We start from the raw sequence: 26,529 nt of genomic DNA on the forward strand, positions 1-26,529 counted from the left end.
TTCTTACAAAGATTTTTACTTTGAACTTCTGTGTTCGGCTTCCCATCAAAGGGAAATACACCTGAACAATATTGTATTATGTTACAGGTCCAGAGTTCCCTTTCCACGTGTGTAGTCCAAGTAAACAGGTTGGTCTGAGACGTCAGACTTGTGTGGAGGTCAGCACAGCTCAGCAACTTGACCCCTGGGTGAAGCTCACTGACAGCCCAGAGAACCAGTCCTACTGTTCTAAAACCATGAGTGACCATAATGGGGATAATGAAGTTAATGGCACAGCCTCTGAAACCACGAACATCACCTCAGACTCTAAATCTGACCAACCTCCCGATGTTAAAAAAGGGCCCCCAGTGGCTCCAAAGACTGCATGGGCACGCCAAAGCCTGAAGATCATCAAGTCTGGGAAACCAATAACAGAGGCTTTGAAACATCCGCATAACCGGAGCCAGGATACTAGCAGAACCTTTGGGATTAGTCTAAGGGCTGCTTCATCAGGAGCCAATTTGTCAATCAGGCAGAAGATCAGCTCATTTGAGACATTTTCAAATGCAGAGGAAGCAGAAAGACCAAGCAGGCGTCTGGCCCCAACTTCATCTCTTCCTGTAATGGAGAAGACGTCTAAAACACAATCTGCAGACAACAGCAATGCAGGGGGAACCAAGGTTATCATGAGCACCTTACAAAATAATGATAACTGCCAGTCTCCATCAACAGTTTCAGCAACCACTCAGCCTTCAGAGGAAGAAAAGAAATCAGCTTCCCTCAGTTCAAATATAATTTCAGAGCACAGTTGTGCAGAGGAAGAAAAACAATCAACTTCTCTAGGTTCAAATATTATTTCAGAGCCTGGCAAGCCAATCCCTGTTGAAGAACCCACTCATGACTCCACAGCCATCCCAAAAGAAATTCCACCTGCTGCTGAGACTGAGCAGGAACCCATGTCTTCTCAAGATCATTCTCCCCCAACAAGCCATGTCCCACGGAGATCAAGCAGCTCAAAAGAGGGTCCCCCAGAAAAGCCAAGTTCATCTGAAGGTGCTGACACTCATGCAGTGAGCTTGAGAACCCGGAGCCTACCTCTTAGTCCCTCTTCAGATGCCCGCAATCAATGCGGCTTGGAAGGGGAGAGCCTGAGCATCATCTTGTCTTTCAGCAACCAGGTGTCCAATGCTTTGATGCGGTCCATGCAGTCCCTGCCTCAGTCCCCTTGCGTGAGGTTTGGAAACCCCTGGAGTGCCCCACCAGGATCACCTCTTCATAACCCTGTAGAGGAAGACTCTGCTGAGAAGCCCCCACCTTCTTCAGGGCTAGAGAACAATGAGAGGGGTTTCTCTGTAAGGTATGCACCTTCTCCAAGTATATTTTCTCTGGAAACGATGTAAAACAAATGCACTTGCAGGATTAAAGCTTTTGGAGATAATTACACTCTGTGCAAATGGAGTGTTGGCCTGAAAAAGCACCAAGAGTTTGGTTGATGGTATGGGATAAGATCACTTGCAGGGAACAGAGCCAACAAACTTCTTTCATGTTGAGGCTGACAGTCATACAAGCAACTGGCTGTATAATAAAGGTCTAGCAAAGTTTTGAATCATTTATATTTGATATTAGACAAGAGGAGGAAATGTAGCATGGTTGTATTAGTCATGAACAACAGACCCTTCCTTACTATAATTTTGTAAGCTGATTTTCTTACACTAATTCTTTATAAAAAATAAAAACCTACAGAAGCACCACTTTCCCCCAAAGTAGTCATGATATAAATGCTTTGAGATATTAGCAAATTGGATGCAACGTGCAAGTGAAACATCAAATCAGCTTCATAGTTCTAGGAAGTCTAAGTCTTTTGTAAATGTGTTATGCTCTTGAACCAGCATCTTCTTGGCAGTGTCCCAAATTGAGTTGAGTGGTTACATATAAGGCAATTTCAAACAACACACTTATTCTTTATCTGGTCTACAGCTTGGCTGAACTGAGAGAGTGCACTATTGAGAGAGGAGAGGAGTGCGAGAAGGAAGAACGTAAACCCGAACGACCCCTCACTTCAGCCTCGGCAGTCTGTGCCCAATCTGTGATCTCAGTCCTGCCTCCACAGGAGATCCAGCAGATGATTCAGGAAGTCAAGGATCTGGATGAAGACACGCTAAGGGTGAGTTTGGCTGTCTGGTTTAATAATGATAGGACTGATACATCAATAAGTTCATGCTGTTGGCTATTGTCTGCTGTTGATTACTTCCATATCCTGCTTTGCAAACTCTTGAATATGTATGAGATGTGACAAATAAAAAATCAGTTCTCCATAAAGTAGAGCATATTGAAATTGCTCTAAAAGGTCAACAAACTTTCTTTTGTGTGCAAAACATGCTGCTATTTTCCGAGGCTCTCTTTTAATCAGGGTAAATAAAAATATAATAAAAATATGAAACTGTGTTTTCCTGACCATAGCATTGCTAGGTAGTGCTACGTCTCTCTGGGGTGCATTTTGCTGAACCACTTTGCATTTGCAATAGTTTCCCTGATCAATATTCCTCTGCCAACTTCTTTGTCTTCAACCAAGCAATGCCTTACCTACATTTCTCTGGGTTAATGAAGCGATACCCTCTATTAGACATAATGTGCATTTAATGTTCTTTTTTAGTGTCAGAGTTATATGCAGATAAAAAAGTAGTGTCAATATTTTGCAGAAATGTCTTGAAAGCATGCCAGGTTAATATAAAATAAGGAAATAATCCTAAAAGTTATCTTCTAAGCTAAGTGAATAGTTGTATTCCTCCTGTGTAGTGGGTGAGATGACTTAAGCAGTGCTTAAGTATGCATTTGTCAGCTGGGCCAATGCCTAAGGTCACCAGATGGCTAGGGGTCTCCAAAAACTCTCCTGGCAAATACAGAGCTCATAGCTGCATACATTGATGTTCGAATACTATTTACATTTTCAAAATATAACAGCAAGAATCCGCATTTGACTGATTAATATTTGTGTAGGCTACTATTTTTAGTCAAAAAATATTTTCCTAATTTTTTAGTTAGCTCACCAAGTTTAAAAAAGGATAAGGGGTCTGCCACTGTGCAGGTGGGCGAATGGAGTGGGAGGGGCCTAGAGGCCCAGAGGGACCATGATCTGGCCCTGGTAAGCAGCAGCATGCTAACAGAGCACACACTGATAAAAGCACATCTGGAAATTATTAATGATGCAGCTGGTCTTTAAACAGCAATAAACCTGTGTTCTCAAATGCAGAATGTTTTAGAATAACTGCTATGCTAAATGGATTAGAGTATGGACATTCTGATTACAATCTATATTCACGGATGTAAAGGGTTTTCAAACGTACAAACAAAAAAATACTTGAGAAACAGGACTAAATTTGTGTTCTTAACATCCATTAGCAACTGGAAGACATCCATGTTGTGATTCTACATAAAGATGATGGAGCTGGCTTGGGTTTCAGCATTGCTGGAGGTATTGATCTGGAGAACAAAGCAACTACAGTAAGTGATGGCTGATCACAATAAACCCCTTACAACACACCTACTGCATCTTTCAAGAAGAGAAATAGCTTCTTTGACTTACTGATGGCGTTTTAGAAAATGATGCTGAAAATTATTTATGTTCATGAATGCATTAATTCTGTATGTCTAACTAAATATATCTTATAGTATGAAGTTATAAACTTCTAGTGTTTACTTTGTATCAGTGTAGTGTTTGGATGCACATTAGCTGTAAATCCAAAATGTCTGTAGTAAGAGTATATTGCTGCTTTCAAGTCATGTCAGAATGATTGTATTCACGAGATGAGCACATATAAATGCTATAATTACCAGTGGGAAATTTTGAGCCAAAAATCACTTGAATTGCATCATAATTACGTATTTCAAACTTTTCGGAAGGCCTTGAAGGCAGCACATTGCTAGCAACACAATGTCTCTGGAATTAGCAAGTTTTAGAGCAAGACCCACTTTACTTTATCAATCATATTTCATTCCATTAACGTAAGTATTAATCTACCTTCAGGTTCACAGGGTTTTCCCCAATGGCCTGGCTGCTCAGGAGGGCACAATAGAGAGAGGAGATGAAGTGTTGTCCATTAATGGGCAAACACTAAAAAATGTCACACACAGTGATGCCACAGCTATACTCAGGCAAGCTCGCACCATGAAGCAGGCGGTGGTGGTGGTAAGCAAGAATAAAGATGCAGAAGGGAAAGGAAGTGCTAACGTTAATGAATCTAGCTGCAGCAGTGGAGCAGAGAGCAGCTTCACAGGTGGGACAACATTATGAATATTACCATAGTAATTTCCCTTACAAAAAATCTATAGTTGTTGCAAACTTGCAGCAAATTCACCACTCATTATTTTCACATGCAAATGAGCTTTTGCAAACTCTTCATTGTCACCAAAGGTTTGCTGCAGGTTCACCACTACTGGTGAAAAGCTGCAAACTTCTGGCAAACATTTGTGGTGAATCGCAAGCTCATTTGCATGTGAAAATAATGAGTGGCAAATTTGTGGCAAGTTTGCCAGAACTCTAGATTTTTTTAAATAACGTTGATATTTCATCGTTTAATAGGGCACAACAGGGATATAGAAATGTTTCAAGAGCTACAATACACATCATGCAATAGAAAATATAGGAATTAAAGGGTTAGTTCACCCAATTTTCTCATCATTTAATCACCCTCATGATATCCCAAGTGTGTATGACTTTCTTTCTTCAGCAGAACACATCTGAAGAAAATTAGAAAAATATCTTAGCTCAGTACGTCCTTAAAATGCAAGTGGATGGTGATTTCACATTTGAAGCTCCAAAAAGAACAGGCAGTCAGCATAAACATCATCCAAATGACTCCAGCGGTTAAATTCATGTCTTATAAAGAGAAACAATCATTTTTGTTGCGAATAAAGATCAATGTTTAAGTACTTTTTATATAAAAATTGGTCAGCAGCAGCATATGCGTGTGATGTAATCGCGTGAATGCTGAGTTCTCGCGGTCTCTCGTGTGACAAGCTTTTATTGACAGCCCTAATGATAATGAGGCTAGATATTTGTCAGTTGACTTTCAAACCATAAATGAATACTTATTACTCAAAAATTTATTTCCCAGGTGATGATGAAGGTGAAGTTGTAACTATCGAGCTGGAGAAGAACGCAGGTGGAGTCGGATTCAGTCTTGAGGGAGGAAAAGGCTCCATTAATGGAGACAGACCATTGACCATCAACAGAATATTTACAGGTGAGAGAACCTTAAACCAAAACTTTCTTGTAATATCTGTGGTAGTTTGACTATGCCTGCTCTGATAGCTTATAATCATGATGCATTACAAGTCAGCAGGCCAGGGTGGAACTTGCAGACTTTCCACATATTCTGCACTGATTTAATTAATGTAAACAGAGTAAAATGTGCTAAACTGTGCTAACAGTATACTCTCTTACTAGCTGAAAGCATAATAAAATGAGCCAAATATTTAAACTTCTGTGGAGTTGTGCAGGTTTGGTTCCTTGGGGGTTTTCAAATCAGTATTTTGTATGAATAATATACTGTGTTTTTTCTATCAGGGAGTGATGCTGAGCAAAAGTGTCTTAAGTCTGGTGATGAGGTACTGCAGATTCAAGACTCATCTCTGCAGGGTCTTACACGTTTCGAGGCCTGGACGCTCATCAAAGGTCTCAACGATGGTCCGTTTACTGTTGTCATTAAGCAAAAAAGATGTGAGCAGTGCTAAATACTACTCAAAAGCACTAGTAAACCCCCGCATCACACCAGACATAGTGGGATATTCCAGTTAACTTTAAATTATGCAAAACTTTACATTTCAAGCCTTAAAAAGAAAATATCATAACTTGCTAAAATGTCTGTACACAGTGCACATTGAAATCTTCTTTGAAGAATGGTTCCCACACTTTTTGACCAATTAATTCATCATTACTGGAAAAAAAATTAAAAATAGATATTGCAGGGATTTAAATTCTTTTTTTATTTTTGAGAAATCAAGAGATTTTTTTTAGAGCTGAGCATAACAAGAAATAATTATGTTAAAATTAGTTACTGCATTGTGTATTGTAAGCATAAATTAATGAACAACATTTTTTATAGCATTTATTCATCTTGGATAATTAATAATGCATTAATTAGTATTTAAAATATATTTAGAAATTAACATTTATAAATAAATGCTCTAAAAGTGTTTTTCATTGTTATTTCATGTTCAATAACAATTGTAAGTAACGTTAATGTACTGTATACCTTATTGTAAAGTGTTTTGTAAAAGCCTAGAAATCACAATTTTAATATTCCCAGATATTTCCAGGTTTTCCTTGAGTCATTTAGTTGTCTTGGACTGTATTTGCTTAATTTTGCCATTAAAGGGAAAGTTCACCCAAAAATGAAAATTCTCTCATTATTTACTCACACTCATGATATCCCAGGTGTGTATGGCTTTCTTCACCAGAACACATTTGAAGAAAAATAGAAAAATATCTTAGCTCAGTAGGTCCTAAAAATGCAAGTGGATGGTGATTTCTCATTTGAAGCTCCAAAAATCACAGACAGTCAGCATAAACATCATCCATACGACACCAGTTGTTAAATTAAAGTCTTCTAAAGCAACACGATCGCTTTTGGTGTGAAAAAGATCATTATTGAAGTAATTTTTAACTCTAAATAATGCTTCAGTTCTGCAGCAGTACGCGTGTGTGATGTAATCGCATTGGCACTTGAGACACGCGAGAACTGACGCACATGCGTCACAGCTGGGAGAGCAGCGCTGTTTACAAGTGAGAAGGAGGAATGCTGTACATAAGCTTGGTTGGCTTTGGTTTAGATCTGTATTTATCTGTTTCTTTAATCACAGTGGTGCATTTGTGTGCTTTTCCTGGATGTCTCAACTGAGTGGAGAAAGTGAGATTACCTCTGTATCATGGCAACGCTTAGACTCCACCCTTTCGTGAAGCTTACTCAAAGCGTTGGATTATAGTTAAAAAGTACTTAAATATTGATCTTTTTTCAAACAAAAAGTGATTGTATCACTGTTGAAGACATTAATTTAACTGCTGGAGTCGTATCGATGATGTTTATGCTGACTGTCTGTGGTTTTTGGAGCTTCAAAAGAGAAATCTCCATTTACTTGCATTTTAAGGACCTACTGAGCTAAGATATTTTTCTTACAATGTGTTCTGGTGAAGAAAGAAAGTCATACACAGAGAATTTTAATTTTTGAGTGAACTATCCCTTTAACACCTTTTGACAGTTGTGTGACTCTTGATGTTGATGTTGATGTTGATGTTAATCAACGATGTGCATGAGTTACTACATGATCAGAAAAACATACTTTATGTGCAGAATTTTATGGTACTGTGTTGCCATTGCACTTTTTACTGTCACAATCAGGGATTGCTAAAAACATGATTCTTGTCAAGTCTGCCTGTTTTGATGCTAATATTTGCACAACCCTGTAAATAAATATATTTGTAAACCATTTCACCAAAGCAGAATGTAAATCATTATTTTTTTGTTTTTGTGAAATGCTCCCCCTAGCAGTGCAGGATTCTACTTTTACATTAAAAGCATAGCTAGTGTCAGAAATATCAATGCCAATGTCAATGACAATTTTATTTATAGAGCACAATTTAAAAACAACAACTGTTGACCAATGTGCTGTACATAACATTGTAAAAATAACATAAAACATAATACAAACAATACATCACATAAAGTATAACATGCAACAAGAAACCATCATTGATTAAAAGCTATAGAAAACAGATCACTTTTAAGCTTTGATTTTAAAACATTGACAGTTTTTGCAGTTCTGATACAAGCAGGCAGACTATTCCATCGCTTAGGTGCAGCTACAGCAAATGCATGGTCTCATCTTGATTTCAGCCTAGTCCTATGTACTGATAGTAACATCTGGTTTGTAGATCTTAGAGACCTCCTGGGGTGATGCCAAGATAAGAGTTCAGAAAGATAAAATGGTGTTAAGCCATTTAAAAATTTATATACCAGTAAGATGACTTTAAAATAAATTCTATGGCAGACTAGCAGCAAGTGTAGTGAGACTAAAACTGGGGTGATGTGTTCACGTTTTCTTACACCAGTCAGAAACCTAGCAGCTGTATTTTGTAATGTTTGTAACTAGGAAAGAGCTGATTGACTGATTCCCATAAATAGTGAATAACAGCAGTCAAGCCTTGATGTAATAAGTGCATGAACTGCCTTTTCAATATTCTTAAAAGAAAGAAATGACTTCACTTTGGCCAGTGATCTTAGATGAAAGAAACTAGATTTAACAACATAGTTGACTTGTTTGTCAGACTTGAGCTCACTGTTTTTTTACACAAGATTTAACATATGAGAGCTGAAATTTAACTTAGATGCTTCCCCAGACCCAAACAATATAATCTCAGTCTTGCTTTCATTTAAATTTAAGAAGTTAAGAGACATCCATGCCTTCAAGTTGGCAAGACAGGCAAAGAGGGAGTCTACACAGTTTTTGGAATGTTGCAAGGGCAAGTAAATTTGGGTATCATTGGCACAACTGTGATAGGAGATATCAAGTTTCTTAAAGATTGAACCTAATGGAAGCATATAAAGGGAGAATAAAATTGGGGCAAGAATAGATCCTTGAGGAACACCACATGCAAGGTGAGCTGAGCCTGAGGAAAATTCTCCATTATTGACCGAAAACTTATATTTTTAAAATAAGATTTAAACCTATTTAAAGCATTTCCTTGTATGCCAATGCATTTCTCTAAACGAGAATAGTATGGTCAACTGTATCGAAGGCAGCACTCAAATCTAAAAGCACAAGTACTGCGGAGCAACCAGTGTCGATAGTTAGTAGAACATCATTTAAGACTTCACAAGAGCTGTCTCCGTAGAGTGGTATTTTCTAAAACCTGACTGAAAAACTTTGAATATCTTGTTTTCTTCCAAAAAACTATGCAATTGCTGGAAAATTTATATAAAAGGAAGCTTAGAAACAGGTTTAAAGACTGTAGGATCTAGGTTTGGCTTTTTAATAAAGGGTTGAACTGAAGCATGTTTCAGGAAATCAGGTACAGTTCCCAATCCAAGACACTTATTGATAATATTTAACAGGCTAGGCCCAACCACTTCAAACACCTGTTTAAAAAGACATGGAGGGATCGCATCAAGAGAGGAGCCAGTAGGTTTCAACTTACTTATAGTTTCTTGTAAATTTGGATACGAAATGGTTTTGAATTTGTTAAAAACCGCAGTGCTAATAGAGGGGACATAAGGATCATAAGTAGTCGGGATGATGTTCAGTCTAATGCACCTTATCTTATCAACAAAGAAATTAAGAAAATTTTCACACATATCTGACGATTCAGCATTTATAGTATTAAAAAGAGTTCTCGGGTTGTGGCAGTTCTTTTCAATGAGGTCAGAGAAACATTTAGACTTTGCTGATCTCACCGCTCTCTGATATTTAGATAGTGTGTCCCTTAGCATCTCAAAGGATACCTGGAGTTTGTCATTCTTCCATTTTCTTTCAGCTCTCATGCAGGCCTGTCTAAACCCCCTGGTGGTGTTGTTTAACCAGGGTTCAGACTTAGGTTTATAATATTTTGCCTTTAGCAAAGCAATTTCATCTAAGATGTTTGTGCAGGCAGGGTTTAGCCACCCGAAGTGTTCCTCGGCACTCAGGTCGTGAGAAGAAAGATCAGCAGACAGAGAGACCTCCTTAAATTCTGTGGAAACATCATCACTCGTGGGAGATGTCAGTATGCGAGATCACCGCATAACTTTAGTAGGGTTGTCAGTATGGCATATAAATGGAATAGTATACATCATCACATAATTCGATGTCATCAATAGGTAGGCCAAACGATAGAACAAGATCAAGTGTATGACCCTGTGCGTGAGTGGGGCCGTTTACCAACTGAGACATGTCAAAAGAGTATATAAGGCTAGTAAATTCCTTGGCCACTGAGTGTGACGGACAACACACATGGATGTTAAAATCTCCAATGATAAGCAGTCTATCAAACTTTGGAGTGATACTCCCTAGAAAATCAGCAAACTTATTTATACAGTCTTTGTGGTATTTTGGGGACCGATATATCACAGTAATCGCCAAAGGAGAGTCCATTTCTAGTTCCAACAATTGAAGTTCGAAGCTACTATGTTCATCCCATATAAGGGTCCTATATTTAAAATTGTTTTTACAAATTTAAGCCAGCCCTCCTCTCCGACCTGACGAGCGAGGAGCATTAAAAACTTTACAGTCAGGAGGAAAAGTTCTGAGTGAGGGCTCAATCCCCCGTCGTAAGCCACGTTTCAGTGATACACAGAAAATCCAAATCACGCGAGGCAAAAATGTCATTTAGTATAAAAGTCTTATTTACCACCTATCTGGCGTTAAACAAAGCAATCCTCGACCTCACCAGATACTCATTCGGCTGTGATGACCGGCACAGCGAGCAGAGATGTCATCTATCCACACCGCCATGCCGACAGCGAGGTGAGCGATATAAAGGGTGTTGAGGTGTCGAATCTGGAAACACAGTAATATTCCACACGTACGATGGTTCCAGGGAATGCCACCAGATGAAGCAGGTCCCATCCATTTCTTGTGCCAGAGAGCCCGTACCCAGTTTCAACTCCCTTTTGGTTGCCAGAAAAACTTTGAGCTTGACAGCTATACCTCCCCGCCTTCTACGGCGCTTCCTCCCAGGAAGAGAGCAAGACAGGCGGTGCAGGTATGCAGGTACAGATGCCAATAGAGGATGGGGAGCATACTGTGAGCATTTCTGAGCCTGCTTTAATAGTCCTTCGGTCGGCAATCGAATGTTCAGAAGTGTTTGTCGATCATACACCAAAAATGGTACAGCACATTAACAGAAAATAAACCTATTAAAACAAACAGACTCAGAACAAGCCAGGTAGCTGATGGCATGCCTCTCACAATGGCGCCATCTTGCCACTAACTGTTGCAACATCTGTTCAGTGTCACCAGCATTGCAGTCTCTAGGCACGAACATGATTTCAAGCTGGATTACACTTCCTAGTGCTTGACGCATGCGCAGAGTGCTAGATGGCGCTATAGGAAGTGTCATCAAGCTTGAAATCATAATTGCCACAGAGACTGCTGTCAAGATGTACAATAAAAAGGAGTTACATTTTGGTCTGTTCTCACCCAAAACCTACTGGACCACTTCAGAAGACATTGATTAACCACTGGACATTGATCTACCCACCATTCACCTGCATTGTATGGACCTACAGAGCTGAGATATTCTAAAAATCTTCATTCGTGTTCCGCAGAAGAAAGAAAGTCACATATATCTGGGATGGCATGAGGGTGAGTGAATGATGAGAGAATTTCCATTTTTGGGTTAGCTAACCCTTTAAAAGCCAAAAATAAAAAAATAAAAATAAAAAATCTAAAAGGAGGAACAACAGGATACAAAAGGTTTTACAAAGTGCATTTTTTTATTTTTTTATTTTCACTTAACAAAACAGTACATTGACGTCCCATAGTTGCAATCAATGCCAGGTCGACATCGCAAACTGCACTGGACATAGAGCAGACTAAAACTTGTTTAAAGTCAACTTGAAATCTGAATTAACCCTATTTACTTCATTACAAGTTCCTGGTATTATTGTGCATGATTAAACAGTACATTATTTAATTGAACAAATCCCTAATTTGACACATTGATTTACAACATATTCTCATTCTCATTTGTAACGGAATGCAAATCTGTGCATTAATAAAATATGGTTTTGGCAAATAGAGAATGCCCTAGCTAACCAGTAATTAGGATGCTTTATACAACAATACTACCAAAGGCAAGCACACACTTCTTGCAAAATTAACATAAAAACTAGATCCTCAATATCAAAAAATGCTTGCATTACAGCATATGGCTCATTTTTATAAAAATAATGGTAACACTTCACAATAAGGTTCCATTCGTTAACATTAGTTCATACATAGGTTTTGTGAACTAACAATGAACAATATATTTTTACAGCATTTCTTAATCTTGGTTAATGTTAATAAAAAAATTTAAAAAAAAGTAATTGTTCATTGTTAGTTCATAATGTATTAAATAATGTTTACGTATACTACTTTTAATAAAAATAAATAAATATCAGTATATGTGTTGAAATTAACATTAACCAACATTAATAAATGCTGTAAAAGTACTATCCATTGTAAGTTCATTTTAACTAACGTAGTTAACTAATTTTAACAAATTGAACCTTACTGTAAATTGTTACAAACAATAATAATAAAACCCAGAACACATCTCCAGGCCATGGGCATGTGTTCACAGTAATTTCACTGACAGCATACAGGGAAAAAATACATAGAACTACTGATTGGCTAAAGCTGATGTGTGTAATTTTTTCAATGTTATAATTATTTTGTGTATTTCAGCTTAATATGCAGAGTCAACTATAAATATGCCATTTTTAGGTTGATTTCACCTCAGCGTACAACACTGTGGCTTTGTGGCGCTATTAAAACATTCCTCTGTTTGTTTAAAGCATGTCCAGCCTGACACAGCGACTCTGGCTCGACAAATGGTGTGAGTTTGGGGTGAGACTATCTGTTTCAAAAACCAATAGAAAACACAGGAGTTTGTTGGAATCTGTTTGAAAACAGCGATTATTATTGTAATTTCATTTCGTGACGCTAGTGGTGCAGAAATTACACAATTCAGCTTTAAAACATATATATGTACAGTCATGCTACTGGACCCAAAACAGGCAAACGGTAATATAAAGATCACATTTGCAAACGCACAGACAACACACTGTATTTGCTGAGGTCAGTCAAGTCTTTTAAACTCACAGTATAACACAGTCCCTTTTGTCCATGTGCGATTAAGACTGCAGACAAGATTGAAGCAGAGAGGCAATGCTAAACTGGGATACATTTTTCCTACTGTGGGATTGATTTCTATTAATTTCACTTTATCCCAGCTTTTTGGTTTTTGGAATGCTTTAAATGCACCCCATACCAAGGTTGGGCACAATTCAGAATTTAAGAATGGGATACCATTCAAGTTATGAGTTGGAATCGGAAACAAATTAGCCATGCCCAAAAAGGACGTTGAATAGGAATTAGAATTGGATTGAGAGGAAGACTGTTTTTGGAAAAACTGTTTAAAGGAATATTCCAGGTTCAAAAACGTTAAGCTCAATCGACAGCATTTGTGGCATAATGTTGATTACCACAAAAATGTATTTTGACTCGTCCCTAATTTTCTTAAAAAAAAGAAGAAGCAAAAATCAAGTTACAGTGAGGCACTTACAATGGAAGTGAATGGGAAAATTTTTGGAGGGTTTAAAAGCAGAAAGTTGAGGCTTATAATTTTATTACACTTACATTAATGCTTCTGTTAAAACTTGTGGATTATTTGAGCTGTAAAGTTGATTAAATTGTCATTTTTACAGTCATTTTAGGGTTTGTTGACATTACATCGTCATGGCAACAAAGGTGTAAAACTGGCTTTAAGTTTACACAGAAAAGGTTAGTAAGTGATTTTACCTCAATCAAATTGTTTACACGCATATTGTTTATGTCTTGTGGCTATACTTTTGAAAAAGTGAGTATTTTAATGTTCAAAAATTGGCCCCCATTCACTTCCATTGTAAGTGTCTTACTGTAACCCAGATTTTATTATTATTATTATTATTTTTTTTTTTTTAAGAAAAGGAGGGATGAGTCTAAATTAATTTTGGTTGTAATCAATATTATGCCACAAATGCTGTCAATTGAGCTTAACTTTTATTGAACCCGGAATATTCCTTTAAGGTTTCTTCTTGCAAGCCTGCATTATGTTGTTTTGCTCTATTTGAAGACTTCTGGGTAAATTAGAGCATTCTGAGAGAAAGTTCTTTTTATTAAATATAATAAACAATTATATATAAATTAAATACATACTATTTATATATATATATATATATATATATATATATATATATATATATATATATATATATATATATATATATATAATATAAATTTCAAACAGTTGATTATTAAATTAATATGTTTGGAGTCATAATATGATCTTAATATTATGTTAATGGGCATCACCCAAATATTGTATGTTAACAGGTTTATGGGTAATTCATCCTGTAAAATGGAATGTATTATTAAAACATTTAGGGCAGTTTTCTGAAATTCTTTGCATTTCATTCCATTTTAATTCTACTTCCTAAAATTCAAATTCGATGTGCAATTCTGCATCTAACTATTCAATTAAAAAATCTGGAATTGAAATGAAATTAAAAGGCATTCTCAATTCAATGCTTAATGGTGAACATCCTATCTATCTGTTCTATCTGTTCCTTTTAAATCATCTTTCTTAACAGCGCTCAATCATATAACTTTGTCATGATTGTTCTAGCCTTTTTGTCAGTCTTGAACGTACAGTACATAAAATCACATATGTAAACAAAGTACAGCAGCAAATGGAATTCTTCAAATATTTCTAGAGATACTAGTCTGCCAGGAAACATTAATTTGCCGAAGCCTTTATGATCTATAATATCACTATTTAAATATAGTAATGGTTGTGATGTACCTATATAGTCAAATTTGAGCACCTAACAAGAGGTCAATTAATCAAATAAAATCTGAATTTTCAAAGTAAGATAATTAATCTCAATATTAAGACTGTAATTCTAAAAGTTGATGTCTAAAATATAAAGTCAACATCTGGGTCTCCATAATGAAAGGTACAAAATGCTAAAATTGAATAAAATACATTTTAGTTGCTATATTACTGGTTCTCACCCCTGAACTATGGCAGAAACGGAATGTGTGAGAATTGCAGACCCAGTGTAAATGAATCAATATTTGTGCAATAGTTTCATTTAAATCGCTAGCTATCAGAATATGAGTTTAGTGGTAAACAAAACAGTACTCCCGATAAAATGGTGTCTGTGTATTTGGGCACAAGTGGACTACTAGAAGAATCAAGAATATATTTGAAGTCGATTTCACTTTCCACTAAAGCATGATTAAATGCTGGGTGCATCAAATTCATCAATTCATCAAAATGTTCTGATTTAAGATTAAAGGGGAATATTCTCTAGAAAGTGTCATTAGTGCTATTTCAGCGATTTCACTGCTTTGGTCAGGTTGCTGTAAAACTCCACCATACTTGTGGGGAAAAACGAATCAACAACTGAGCGGGGAAGCAAACCTCCAAGATCAGTCTGAAAAAAGCTGAACAGCTGCGTTTTTCCTGGCTCACTAAAGAGGAAAACATTCAAACAGATTTTATGCTATTGATGAATTACTGCTATTAAAAAATGGAAACACTTATGCTGTCTGACAACAACATTTGAAATGTAAAATTTTGTCTCTATCTGTTGTCTTATATTTGAATGACATCAACCAAAGACATTTTCATTGATATTTCTGAGAGACTTACCCAGGAACTGGAACACAAGTACAGCCACATGGGTGATTGAAGCCTCTGACGTACCTTGGTTGCGGAGGACAGTTTGGATGGCATACATTGGTAGCTATCAAATAATAAAAACGGGTGTTAATCAGATCTGGGGTCAGATTTCCCTTTTATCCATAATGATCTTATTTATACTAATCCAGTATTGAGTTTCTGAACTTTCTGAAAATATATTTCTTAAAGTATAGGCTGTGTGAGAACAGCTGCAGATCCAAATTCAAATAAAGAAGGAAGGTCATAACCCAGCACACCATTTGATGACACTGTGCCGTCCTCATCGTGCTTGATGGAAATGACATCGACAAAGTCTCGAGGCGATATAATACCCATAGCTGCTGATGGAGTTGCAGTTCGACAGACCATAATGTCCTAGGAAATGAAAAAGGGAAAAAGAGAAACATTTAGTATAACAAGTGTGAACATAAGTGTGAATCCATGGTTGTATCACTGCAATGCCAAAGTGCATCAAAAACATCTCAATGGCTATTGGAAACAAGAATTATTGACAATATCCTACAATGGAGCTTATCTAAAGTAAGAATAGTCAAATAGAAATAGTAAAATAGTGTTCCTTACACTGGTAAACTGGTCAGGTCATGAGCACCCAACAATGAATCTTTCTTACGGGTGTGTATTAATGTTTATCTTACCCCAGACACCTGCTCAAGTAGCTCAAACTTTTTTATATTTGCGTCCCATTTCACACGAAGTCCATTGATTTCAGGTTTCAAGCAGTCCCATACTTTCTCTGGACTGCCACTGACAATCCCCTCCCCCTTATACCTGTAAGACCCAGAGAAACACTATCACTACTCGTGCATAATGGACAAAGGTTAATGTCCTTGCTGTCATGTTGTTTGCACTGTCTACAGTGTGTTAATGCTAGAAAAAAGAAATATATAAACATACAGTATATAATGTAATGTAAAAAATATATATATTTATATAATTCTAATATAATAGTAAAACTTGTACAGATTGCATATTAATGTTATATAAATAATATAAAATTAATATAGTGTATAACACAAATAATGTTGATTACGCATATTACTATACAATACATGAGTATAACTATGCCTAGCGTTAAATGTATTGATCTCAATCACACTGACTTCAAGTTCAATTCTATGAGTGCATCATATTTATCATAACAGGATTCCCCTTAAAACTAGAAAAATTGACAAAAAAAGGCCAACAGGAATTACACACAAGAATACAAAAATGCAAAATAAGGTTAATATATAAGTCACATAAATACTTAATAAATTACGTATATCTGTTGTGCCAAATAAATGTTAAGCAAATGTAGGGCAATCATAGCACAAACAAACAAATAAATAAATAAACCGTTTGCACTTGTATTTTATTATTATTATTATTATTATTATTATTATTATCATTATTATGTATATTCTGACTTGCTGGATAGACTCTATGGAGACGTTTAAACGTGTTTAAATCTTATATTTTATATTTCGGATATGATACTTCAGGAGTGAGTGCACGAACAATCTGACCACATTACGACACTATGGCAGATCTACTATCAAATGCATTTACAAATGTATGCTTACACATTCCCCGGAAATTCACAAGAGGGTCGCCAATACACCACGACGTCATTCTAGAAAAACAAAAACAATGTTTGTTCATAGACTGATCTATTGTACTGGGTAGATCTTCAACATCCGCAACAGATCACAGAAAGACGTTTACTACTTACAGTTTTCTTGCATATTTTCCATCCGGATTCGTCTTTTCTGTAGCTCGCAAGACGATCTTCAACTGATCTGGCCGTATCTATATAATCCATGACGATGCAAACTACCCTTTATAATTTTATTTTTTGTTCCTTAACACCACATGTATTTAGATCTTTGTATCATGCGCGACTGGCTGCAACCTACTAATATTCTCAAATTAAAACCGTCGACCGTCGATTGTCACGCGAAGTACGTCCAATTTCCATAAACTGACACTACAACCACTGTTAAATCCGTCAGCTTCTAGTGTAACAGTACAAATGTTTCCAATTCATTCATTAGTTAAAGATGGTCACACTGTCATCGTGACCGACCGGCGACGACAGATAATTATTGATACAGTTGTACAGATATGAACGCAACTCTTCGATTATGCATGCGCGATCAAGATGGATTAAACGTGGTTTTAAAAATAGATAACAACTCGTCTTATGCTACAAATATTATTCCATAATTTACAGTAAGAACCATTTCCTTGCTCTGTATGAGAATGTTGCATTCTGGGAAATGTAGTTTCCGGCAACGTTAGCTCAAATGTGGGTTGCCATGTGTTAACAGGGTCATTTTGTAAAACTGGAGCTTTTCCAGTTTGATAAGGTGACTTTTAAAGTATTTATTTTAAATATTCTATCAGACTATGTGTTAATAAATCCATTGTCTCATCTCAGTCTAAATGAATACATTTTAACAAGGACAGATTAAGAACTGAGAGGCCCATGGGCCAATATAGCATGGAGGCCCCCCATACCCAATGAAATAATAATAATTATATTATTACTACTACTGCATGACACTAGTTACGTGACTAAGATCTCCTTTATGCGCTCTGTTTAACCAGTGCCACACTAGCAGACTCCAAACAACTTGATTTTGGCCGAGGGTGTCACACATGTTTTGGTGAGATCTCGCTCTCTTCAGTCAGAGGTATGGAACACTTGCCAATACAAAATGGTGGAGGGGTGACAAACCCTGCAAAGCCCTGCAACTCTCTCTCTCTCCGATTCCCTGTCATGCAGTGCTTGCCGAAATAACACCAGGAGTACCGCGCTTTTATATCTCATAAAGATGCTGACGCCATCCTACCTGTCTTTTCTGTTGCTATCCAAAAGAGAGAAGCAATTGTGAAGATCGACCTATATCTAATATAGCCGGCAAAAGGCTACATCCGCAATTTGATAATGAATTACAGAGCTGACCTACAGATTTCTTCATCATCCAGGTGGTCTCAGACAGATTGTTTTGGTGCAGATCTGAGTGCGATTACCATGATGGTGTATGCCCATACGAATTGAACCAATTGAGAAAACGCACCAGGTTCCAAAACAAATGGTGAAAACACCTCCAGGAAGCGATTCAAAGGAGTAACTTTACCTTGTGAAAGTGCTTGATTGTGTATTTATCCCATCGAGGCTTGCCATAGAATGTGTATGTCCATATGCAGCTTTCAGTGCATGAGTAAAAAAAATGCATTCAATAAAAACAGACTGTTGTGGCTCCGCTTTCTGATGTCATTTTAGTGTATGAAAAAAAGGCAGGAAAAACTCGGTGACAGAATCTCTATGAATTACAATCAGCGTTTGTGATGATTGGCAATTAAGTGTGATGAAAACTTTCAGATCAGCTTGATGTCTTTTCAGTTCTTCAATAAAAGAAGCTCACTGGTCACTTGTCAAGAACACAAGACCCTGCCTCGGTGAAAGAACGATTTTTTCAAGCAAGCCAGATGTGTTTTTTAAATTTCGAAGCCATTAACTCAGCAGATAGTCCTGATGGTCAAGTGATTAACGACCTCCTGCTGACAGACACTAATCTCCGCTTCACCTTCCTCCGACTGGCTGGCGACTATGCCAATGAAGCTCACACCTGACAATCACTGGAAAAAACAGCTAGTGTGGCATCTGCTTTACAGGATGCTTGGCAGATTCAGTCATCTTTTCCCAATTGACAGAAAACTTAGTAGTAATTGTTACAATGAAAAATGTAAGCAATGTCTTACATGGCTAATTAGGCCTATACAGTATGTACTTTTGAATTATAAACTGAAGCAAGATCATTCATTATTAAAGGGATAGTTGAATTTTCCCAAAAATGAAAATTCTCTCTTCATTTACTCACCCTCATGATATCCCAGGTCCATATGACTTTCTTTCTTCACCAGACACATTTGAAGAAATTTTGAAAAATATCTTAGCTCAGTAGGTCCTTAAAATGCAAGTGGATGAGGGGCCTGGGTAGCTCAGCAAGTAAAGACGCTGACTACCACACCTGGAGTTGCAAGTTCGAATCCAGGGAGTGCTGAGTGACTCCAGTCAGGCTTCCTAAGCAACCAATTGGCCCAGTTGCTAGGGTGGGTAGAGTCACGTTGGGTTACCCTCCTCGTGGTCACTATGTGGCTCTCGCTCTCAGTGGGGCATGTGGTGAGTTGTGTGTGGATGCCGCGGAGAATAACGTGAACCTCCACACTAGGTCTCTGCGGTAACGCACTCAACAAGCCACGTGATAAGATGATTGACTGTCTCAGATGCGGAGGCAACTGAGTTTCGTCCTCCGCCACCCGGATTGAGGCGAGCCACTATGCCACCATGAGGACTTAGAGCGCATTGGGAATTGGGCATGCCAAATTGGGGAGAAAAGGGGAGAAAATAAAAAAATTATAAAAATGCAAGTGGATGGTGATCCAACATTTGAAGCTCCAAAAAGAACAGATAGTCAGTATAAACGTAATCCATATGACTCCAGCTGTTAAATGAATGTCTTCTAAAGCAACGCAATCCCTTTTGGTGTGAAAAAGATCAATATTTTTAAAGTTTGTGTGCTCATCCTGGATGTCTCAACTGAGTGGAGAATGTTAGATTACATCTGTATCATGGCAATGGAATACTGTACATCACACGAGAGACCGTGTGATCTCCACCCTCTTGTGAAGCTTACTGAAAGCGTTAAATTATATAATATCATAAAATTATGATGGTGAGTAAATAATGACAGAATATTCATTTTTGGGTAAACTATCCCTTTACGGCATACTTTTGCTTTCTCATTAAACATTTAATACATGCGGGGCTTACAAATGTTAACGTTTTCCATAGATTCTGTTAAATGAATTCGGTTGCTTATATACAGTAACAACTACCACCAGGGTAAACTAAACTAACTTTGACAGTTGTAAAGTTTAATTTAACATTACAAGCTTTTTCCTCAAGGTCATGAAACAAAAATTTAAGAAAGATAAAAACAAAACGTCTGGATTTTAGACAATGTCTAAATTAAAACAGTAAAAGTTGGCATCGGTTATTAAGTAATTTTTGCAAACATTTTTGATGGACTCAGATAACACCTGTTTTTTAGAATGACCCATGACATGGATTAGGGGGACTAAATGTGATAGTCCCATAACATTGAAATTGACAAAATTTTAATATTGTTGGACGAAAGTGTCCCCCTCAGTGTCTATTGTGGTTATAGTCCTGCTCCATGAACTCCAAAAGTGTGCTGAGTTAATCATCAGTGCTTACAGGGAACTCTTAAATAACCTTTTCACCTGTTGGCCAAGTTAGTTGGATCAAGTAACCATCATAAACATTGTGGGGGGAACGTGTTGGCCAAAATGGGGTTTTCACAGTTTGGTACTTCATTATTAGTCTCCCCAACCTTAATCCTGAATTTGAAGTTACAGTATTTAATTGGATCACTGGGTCTACAAATATGAAAAAACTTCCACTGCGTAATCAGATTTAATGGATACATGCAAAATACACTCTGATTCTGATTCATTCTGATTCTGATTTTCACTGCGTAATCAAATTTAAATGGAGACATGCAAAATACACGTACAGTTTGATAATCTTTGTGCTCTCACAGGACAAAACAGCAACCTTAACATGATAAAGATTTAGATATTGTAGCTTTTTGAATTATAATCTCTGTTTTAGATATAAATAGGTTAAACATTTGAGCAGACAAGATCATTAGAGCCAGACACATTCAGTTTAACGCTCTTCTTGGATTTCTTTTTGGTCAGCTTCGCACTGGGCTTCAGGTACTTTTCCTTATTGTGAATGACCTGGATGTACTGGTCTGTGCTGCTGTTTTGTTGGTCACTGCTGGACGCCAGTGATGCAGAATCTGACTCGGTCAGCGAGGGCTCCACTTTATGCCTGGTCTTGGGCTTGACATGTGGCACACCATACCTGTAAGTCGACTCCGGGCCTTGGATGTTTGTTTGAGAGCAGGGGTGAGAGCCATCATTCACCCAGTCTTCTTCCTGGTCTTCCTCCTCTTCCTCACCATATAAACCCTGCTCCATAGACAATTGACTGTTAATTGTATCGCCAATGTAGAACCTTGCGGTCTGGTGGAGATCTGACAGTGATTGTGGACGGTGTGTCTGTCTGAACGATCCCCTCCTTGTGCTGCTCTTAGGGTCTTCCTCTTCCTCCTCTTCCTCACTGAGGTGTGGCTGATGGCTTCGGTGAGGGGTTCGAGGTATGCAACACTTTACGTTGCGAGGATACAGCTCTACTATCTCTGTTGGTTCATCCGCTAGGCGATAATGTCTTGGTACACGTGTTGTGGAGCGCATTAACTTCTTGCGAGCTTCATGTTCGTTGACGATGACGTAGCGTGTTGTATGGGCCCGGAGGCCCACGTAGCTCTGAGCTGTGGTTATGCCAGGCTCGGTGTGCATGGGGCGGAGGGTCTTGCGATACAGTGGATCAGAGTTGATGTTCTCGGTGTACCGTGTACAGGGTTTGTAGGCCATGTGATGGTAGGATTTGGAGTGGCTGGAACCACTACTCAAGTACCCAGCATGCCTGCATATCAGAGAACGTAACGTTTGTACATATATGTATTCACAGAAACAAAGACATTTTCCCTATACTATATTATGCAGATGGTAAATTATGTTGTTTAAAGGAATAGTTAAACCAAAAATGAACATTCGGTCATAATTTACTCCAATCCAGTTTGTCTTTTTATCTTATAACGAACACAAAAGATTAGATGTTTTAATGAATATCACAGTCTATCTTTTCAATACAATGACAGTGAATAGTGTCTCATTTTAAAGCTTAAAGGGATAGTTCACCCAAAAATTAAAATCATCTCATTATTCAGTTGTCATCCCAGATGTGTCTGACTGTTGTTTTTCAGCAGAACACAAATTAAGATTTTTAGAAAAAAGTTGAAGCTCTATAGGTCCTTCAGAAGACATTAATTGATCAACTGGAGTCGTGTGGATTACTTTTATGCTGCCGAAATATGCCTTATGGACCGTCAAATAGCCAGCAGCCTGATGGCACCCATTTATATTACATTACATTACATTATAAGGACCTACAGAGCTTTATCATCTTTTTTTCTATTTTTCTTCAAATGTGTTCTGCTGAAGAAAGACAGTCATACACATCAGGGATGACATCAGGGTTAGTGAATAATGAGAGACTTAACATTTTTGGGCTGCAATCTGGCCTGCGATATTCATTAAAACATATCCTTTTATTTTCTGCATAAGATAGAATGTCATGAACAACATGAAGGTAGTAAATTATGACCAAATAAAAATTTTTGGGTGAACTATTCCTTTAAGCTATAAGTGCAAATGGTTGAGATGAAGTTGGAAATTTACTTTTAAAATGCAAGCACTGTCTTCCCCTATCCCAATAATCTGAAATGATGGCATAACATGGACACTAACAATTAAACGTCTTAAAATGTATTTAAATGTTTAAAGTCAACACGAAATCAAAATTGACCCAAATATATTTTCTTAATATACGTCTGTGGTCTTATGAATCCCATGTGATTCATCTGTAATCATTATTCTGAATAAAACAAATGTTTGTCTTCATAATATTTCATTAAAATGTAATATGTTTCACCACCTTCTCTAATCCCTCACCTCTAACCACCCGATTCCATTCTTGTACGCTTACTTTTTAATTCTCAATGGATAAAATCAGGTCCTGCCCTTCATGTTATCCTTAAATTAATATTTTTAAACTAAAGTAAAATGGGTTGGAAATGATGTTTCATGTTGACTTTAAAGCAAATTCAAAACCAGCATTTATATATATATATATATATATATGTCTTCTAAGTACAGTCTTCTTTTAAGAGAAATGTCCACTGCAGTCATAGAAAAAATAATTGTAGTATTCGGATTAAATAACTTTTAAGATTTACTGCTGTTGCATGATCAAATTCAATGAGAATATCAAACCTGATTGGTATGTACTCCACTAGCCGTACTTGTCTTTGAAGAACTGAAGGGCTGCTGTACTTTCTGAAAGCACTACACAGGCAAAAATGGAGGGCAGTGAAGCTTTGTGAACTGCAGATGAATGGAACTAAGCAGCAATGAATGGAAATATATATATATATATATATATATATATATATATATATATATATATATATATATATATATATATATTATACCAAGGAGCATCACAAACCTATTGGATATGTGTTCTGCTTTGTGTTTCTGTCGCACAGGGACTGCTGGACTCCGTGTTGCTCCGGCAGCTCTTGGGACATCAGGCCGTGAAGCTGACTGGGTTATGGTCCGAATGCTGTTGCCATGGCGGACAGGAGATTCGAAGTTGGTGACACTGCCATTGCGGCGTTGGGGGGAGGCAGAGTGGGCAGAGGACTCCATACTGGTGATGTCACTTTCTTGTTCTGGCTTTATATCATCGCCCTCAGGTGCCTGTTGACGCGCTGTGAATAACACATTTACACACCGAAATGTTTAGGCATCTGGTGACAAGCTGATACTGCCTTTTGACTTATCAGTCTTGTATTAATAATGAAGATCTTTTATAGATAATGTACCTGCAGCTAACTGAAATACTTTCTTCTTGTCATCTGTCCGCTCCTGAAACAAGAATAAATGTAATTACTGTTGTAAAAAAAACTGCTGGAGGCAGGAGATTATATGAAATGTGATGTCCTAGGACAGGGCAGTATGCTGTTACATACAGTGTGAAATTTACCATACTGTTTAAACTGCATTACATACACCACAACATTAAAACCACCTTCCTACTATTGTGTATGTACCCCTCGTGCCGCCAAAACAGCACCAACCCGCATCTCAGAATAGCATTCTGAGATGCTATTCTTCTCACCACAATTGTACAGAGCGGTAATCTGAGTTACCATAGACTTTGTCAGTTTGAACCAGTCTGGCCATTCTCTGTTGTCCTCTCTCATCAACAAGGCATTTCTGTCCACAGAACTGCCACTTTCTGGATGTTTTTTGTTTTTGGAGTAAATTCTAGAGACTTTTGTACGTGAAAATCCCAGGAGATCAGCAGTTACAGAAATACTCAAACCAGCCCATCTGACACCAACAATCATCCAACGGTCCAAATCACTGAGATCACATTTTTTCCTCATTCTGATGGTTGATGTGAACATTAACTGAAGCTCCTGACCAATGTCTGCATGATTTTATGCACTGCACTGCTGCCACATGTTTGGCTGATTAGATAATTGCATGGATGATTGTTGGTACCAGATGGGCTGGTTTGAGTATTTCTGTAACTGCTGATCTCCTGGAATTTTCACGCAGAACAGTGTCTAGAATTTACTCAGAATGGTGCCAAAAACAAAACAAATATCCAGTGAGCGGCAGTTCTGTGGATGGAAATACCTTGTTGATGAGAGAGGTCAACAGAGAATGGCCAGACTGATTCGAACTGACAAAGTTGTTGGGCCTCATGAATTCAGATAGAAGACAAAGGCAGGCCTTACACAGTCATAAAACCTAACTCAGCCCCCACATACCAAGTCGTAAATCTTACTGATAAAAACCGCGCCAAAATCAAACAAAGGGAGTCCAATACAAATCCCATGAAGCCTTGCTCACTAAAGGATCTAACTCTCAACTCCTATCGGATGAGGCACACAAGAGAACGTCCCTCAAACCATGACATCATCAGGAGTAGAAATACCTCTGAAATGCTTCCGGGATTTGCTTCCAGCAACTTTGTTCGCAGTGTATAGATGCAGCTCATCGCTGATCTCAGGTGCAACCTCGTGGCACAAGGAAGTAATGTCCGACTTGAAACTGTGGCCATACAATCTCCATCTCGCTGGACGAGTTGAGATTACTCTGTGTTCAACCGAACACTCTAACGGATCCGAAGGAGACCGCTGAGCAATCCACATCTTCATCCGTTTGCCTGCAGAAGTGAAGAGATTAAAGATTTCTCTTCCATCTTCAATCAAGTCGACATTTCTGATTTCTCCGCCAGCCCGCCGATAAGCAGTCAGCCGTACGCCCGCTCACAGAGCGAGGAAACGGCCTCCCGTCATCACCCGAGCCTCAAGGAACTGGGTCGGAGTAAAAGGACGGATGAACACACATTCTACGTCCTCATACGATTCAAGTAAGAGGTTTACGTCTGGGCAGAGATAGAATATTATAGTGTGTTATTCTTGTGTTTCAAGGTTTTTGCTTGTACAGTTTACGGACCGCCATGTCCGCTCATTATTAATACTCAGGGTATAAATTATCACGAATTTGATTTGCTGTATTGTGGTCCAACCACAGTGGGCTGTTGTGCATTTCCGCCATCGCGGGTGAGACTGGCAAACTGAGTTTATCCATTAAAGAATCAAAGAACAAGGGACTGTTAACAAGCCGTCCACCGCATCTCTGAGTGATAAACTAACAGCTGCTTTCTCTCCCACGATTGCGAAATCGGCTTTGGGGCCGTCACTTAATTCTCTCTCTCTTGTACTAACCACACACACACGCGACCCCTCATGTGTTATAGGATTATTTTGATTTCCATATCTAATCATATCACTGTTTAGTTTGTAGTTGTAAGTCGGAAGTTTATTGACTGCATTGTATTAATTATTAATTGATATTACTGCATAAATAAACTTTGTTTATACTACAAAGAGAAGTGTTTTGGTTTGTTTTGCATACACCTGTGTCATGCTGATGGGATGTCAGTGCTCGGATTCAAGCCTTCATTCATTGTTTTTTTTTTTCCTGAAAATCGATATTCTTCGGATGAAAACAATCTAATATTGAGACTGTTATACTATCTGGTTATTAGTCCCTGATTCCAGGGTGGTGCTCCGTCAATGTTAATCCTTATTAATATTCTGTTGATTTTTGATAATTGATAATTATCTTTGATGATTGTTGAATTTGAATGATCAATAAGCTAGTGTTAATTTAATTAACGTTTCATCGATGCTAACCATTAACGATTATCTTTGATAATTGTTGATTTAAAGGATTAAGAAAGCTAACATTGATTCTCATCAATGTTCTATTGATTTTAA

The 26,529-nt window shown here is 37.7% G+C and overlaps 3 protein-coding genes across 3 annotated transcripts in view; 1 reads left to right on the top strand and 2 right to left on the bottom strand.

Moving 5' to 3' along the window:
* Positions 1-7,467, top strand: part of il16 (interleukin 16) — a 49,421-nt gene extending 41,954 nt beyond the window's left edge. The window contains exons 17-22 of the mRNA XM_051695727.1: positions 88-1,336; positions 1,957-2,143; positions 3,379-3,480; positions 4,004-4,253; positions 5,094-5,222; positions 5,546-7,467. Coding sequence (XP_051551687.1) covers positions 88-1,336; positions 1,957-2,143; positions 3,379-3,480; positions 4,004-4,253; positions 5,094-5,222; positions 5,546-5,712 — 2,084 coding nt within the window. The 3' untranslated portion in view covers positions 5,713-7,467. The remainder of the gene's footprint in view (positions 1-87; positions 1,337-1,956; positions 2,144-3,378; positions 3,481-4,003; positions 4,254-5,093; positions 5,223-5,545) is intronic.
* Positions 7,468-14,001: 6,534 nt separating this feature from the next.
* LOC127422638 (stAR-related lipid transfer protein 5-like) lies at positions 14,002-17,687 on the bottom strand. Its single transcript, XM_051666432.1, has 6 exons — positions 17,178-17,687; positions 17,029-17,078; positions 16,102-16,234; positions 15,703-15,820; positions 15,416-15,509; positions 14,002-15,234 (listed from the first exon to the last, which is right to left on the bottom strand). Exons 1-6 carry the CDS (start codon positions 17,265-17,267, stop codon positions 15,090-15,092), a joined length of 630 nt encoding a protein of 209 aa, XP_051522392.1. The 5' UTR covers positions 17,268-17,687; the 3' UTR covers positions 14,002-15,089.
* Positions 17,688-20,819: 3,132 nt separating this feature from the next.
* The window catches only part of LOC127448071 (transmembrane channel-like protein 3), a 28,590-nt gene continuing 22,880 nt past the window's right edge, over positions 20,820-26,529 (bottom strand). The window contains exons 19-22 of the mRNA XM_051710383.1: positions 24,055-24,097; positions 23,676-23,940; positions 23,441-23,512; positions 20,820-22,031 (exon numbers count right to left, since the gene is read on the bottom strand). Coding sequence (XP_051566343.1) covers positions 21,161-22,031; positions 23,441-23,512; positions 23,676-23,940; positions 24,055-24,097 — 1,251 coding nt within the window. The 3' untranslated portion in view covers positions 20,820-21,160. The remainder of the gene's footprint in view (positions 22,032-23,440; positions 23,513-23,675; positions 23,941-24,054; positions 24,098-26,529) is intronic.

This window comes from Myxocyprinus asiaticus, chromosome 1, assembly GCF_019703515.2.
Source record: "Myxocyprinus asiaticus isolate MX2 ecotype Aquarium Trade chromosome 1, UBuf_Myxa_2, whole genome shotgun sequence".
Taxonomy (NCBI): Eukaryota; Metazoa; Chordata; class Actinopteri; order Cypriniformes; family Catostomidae; genus Myxocyprinus; species Myxocyprinus asiaticus.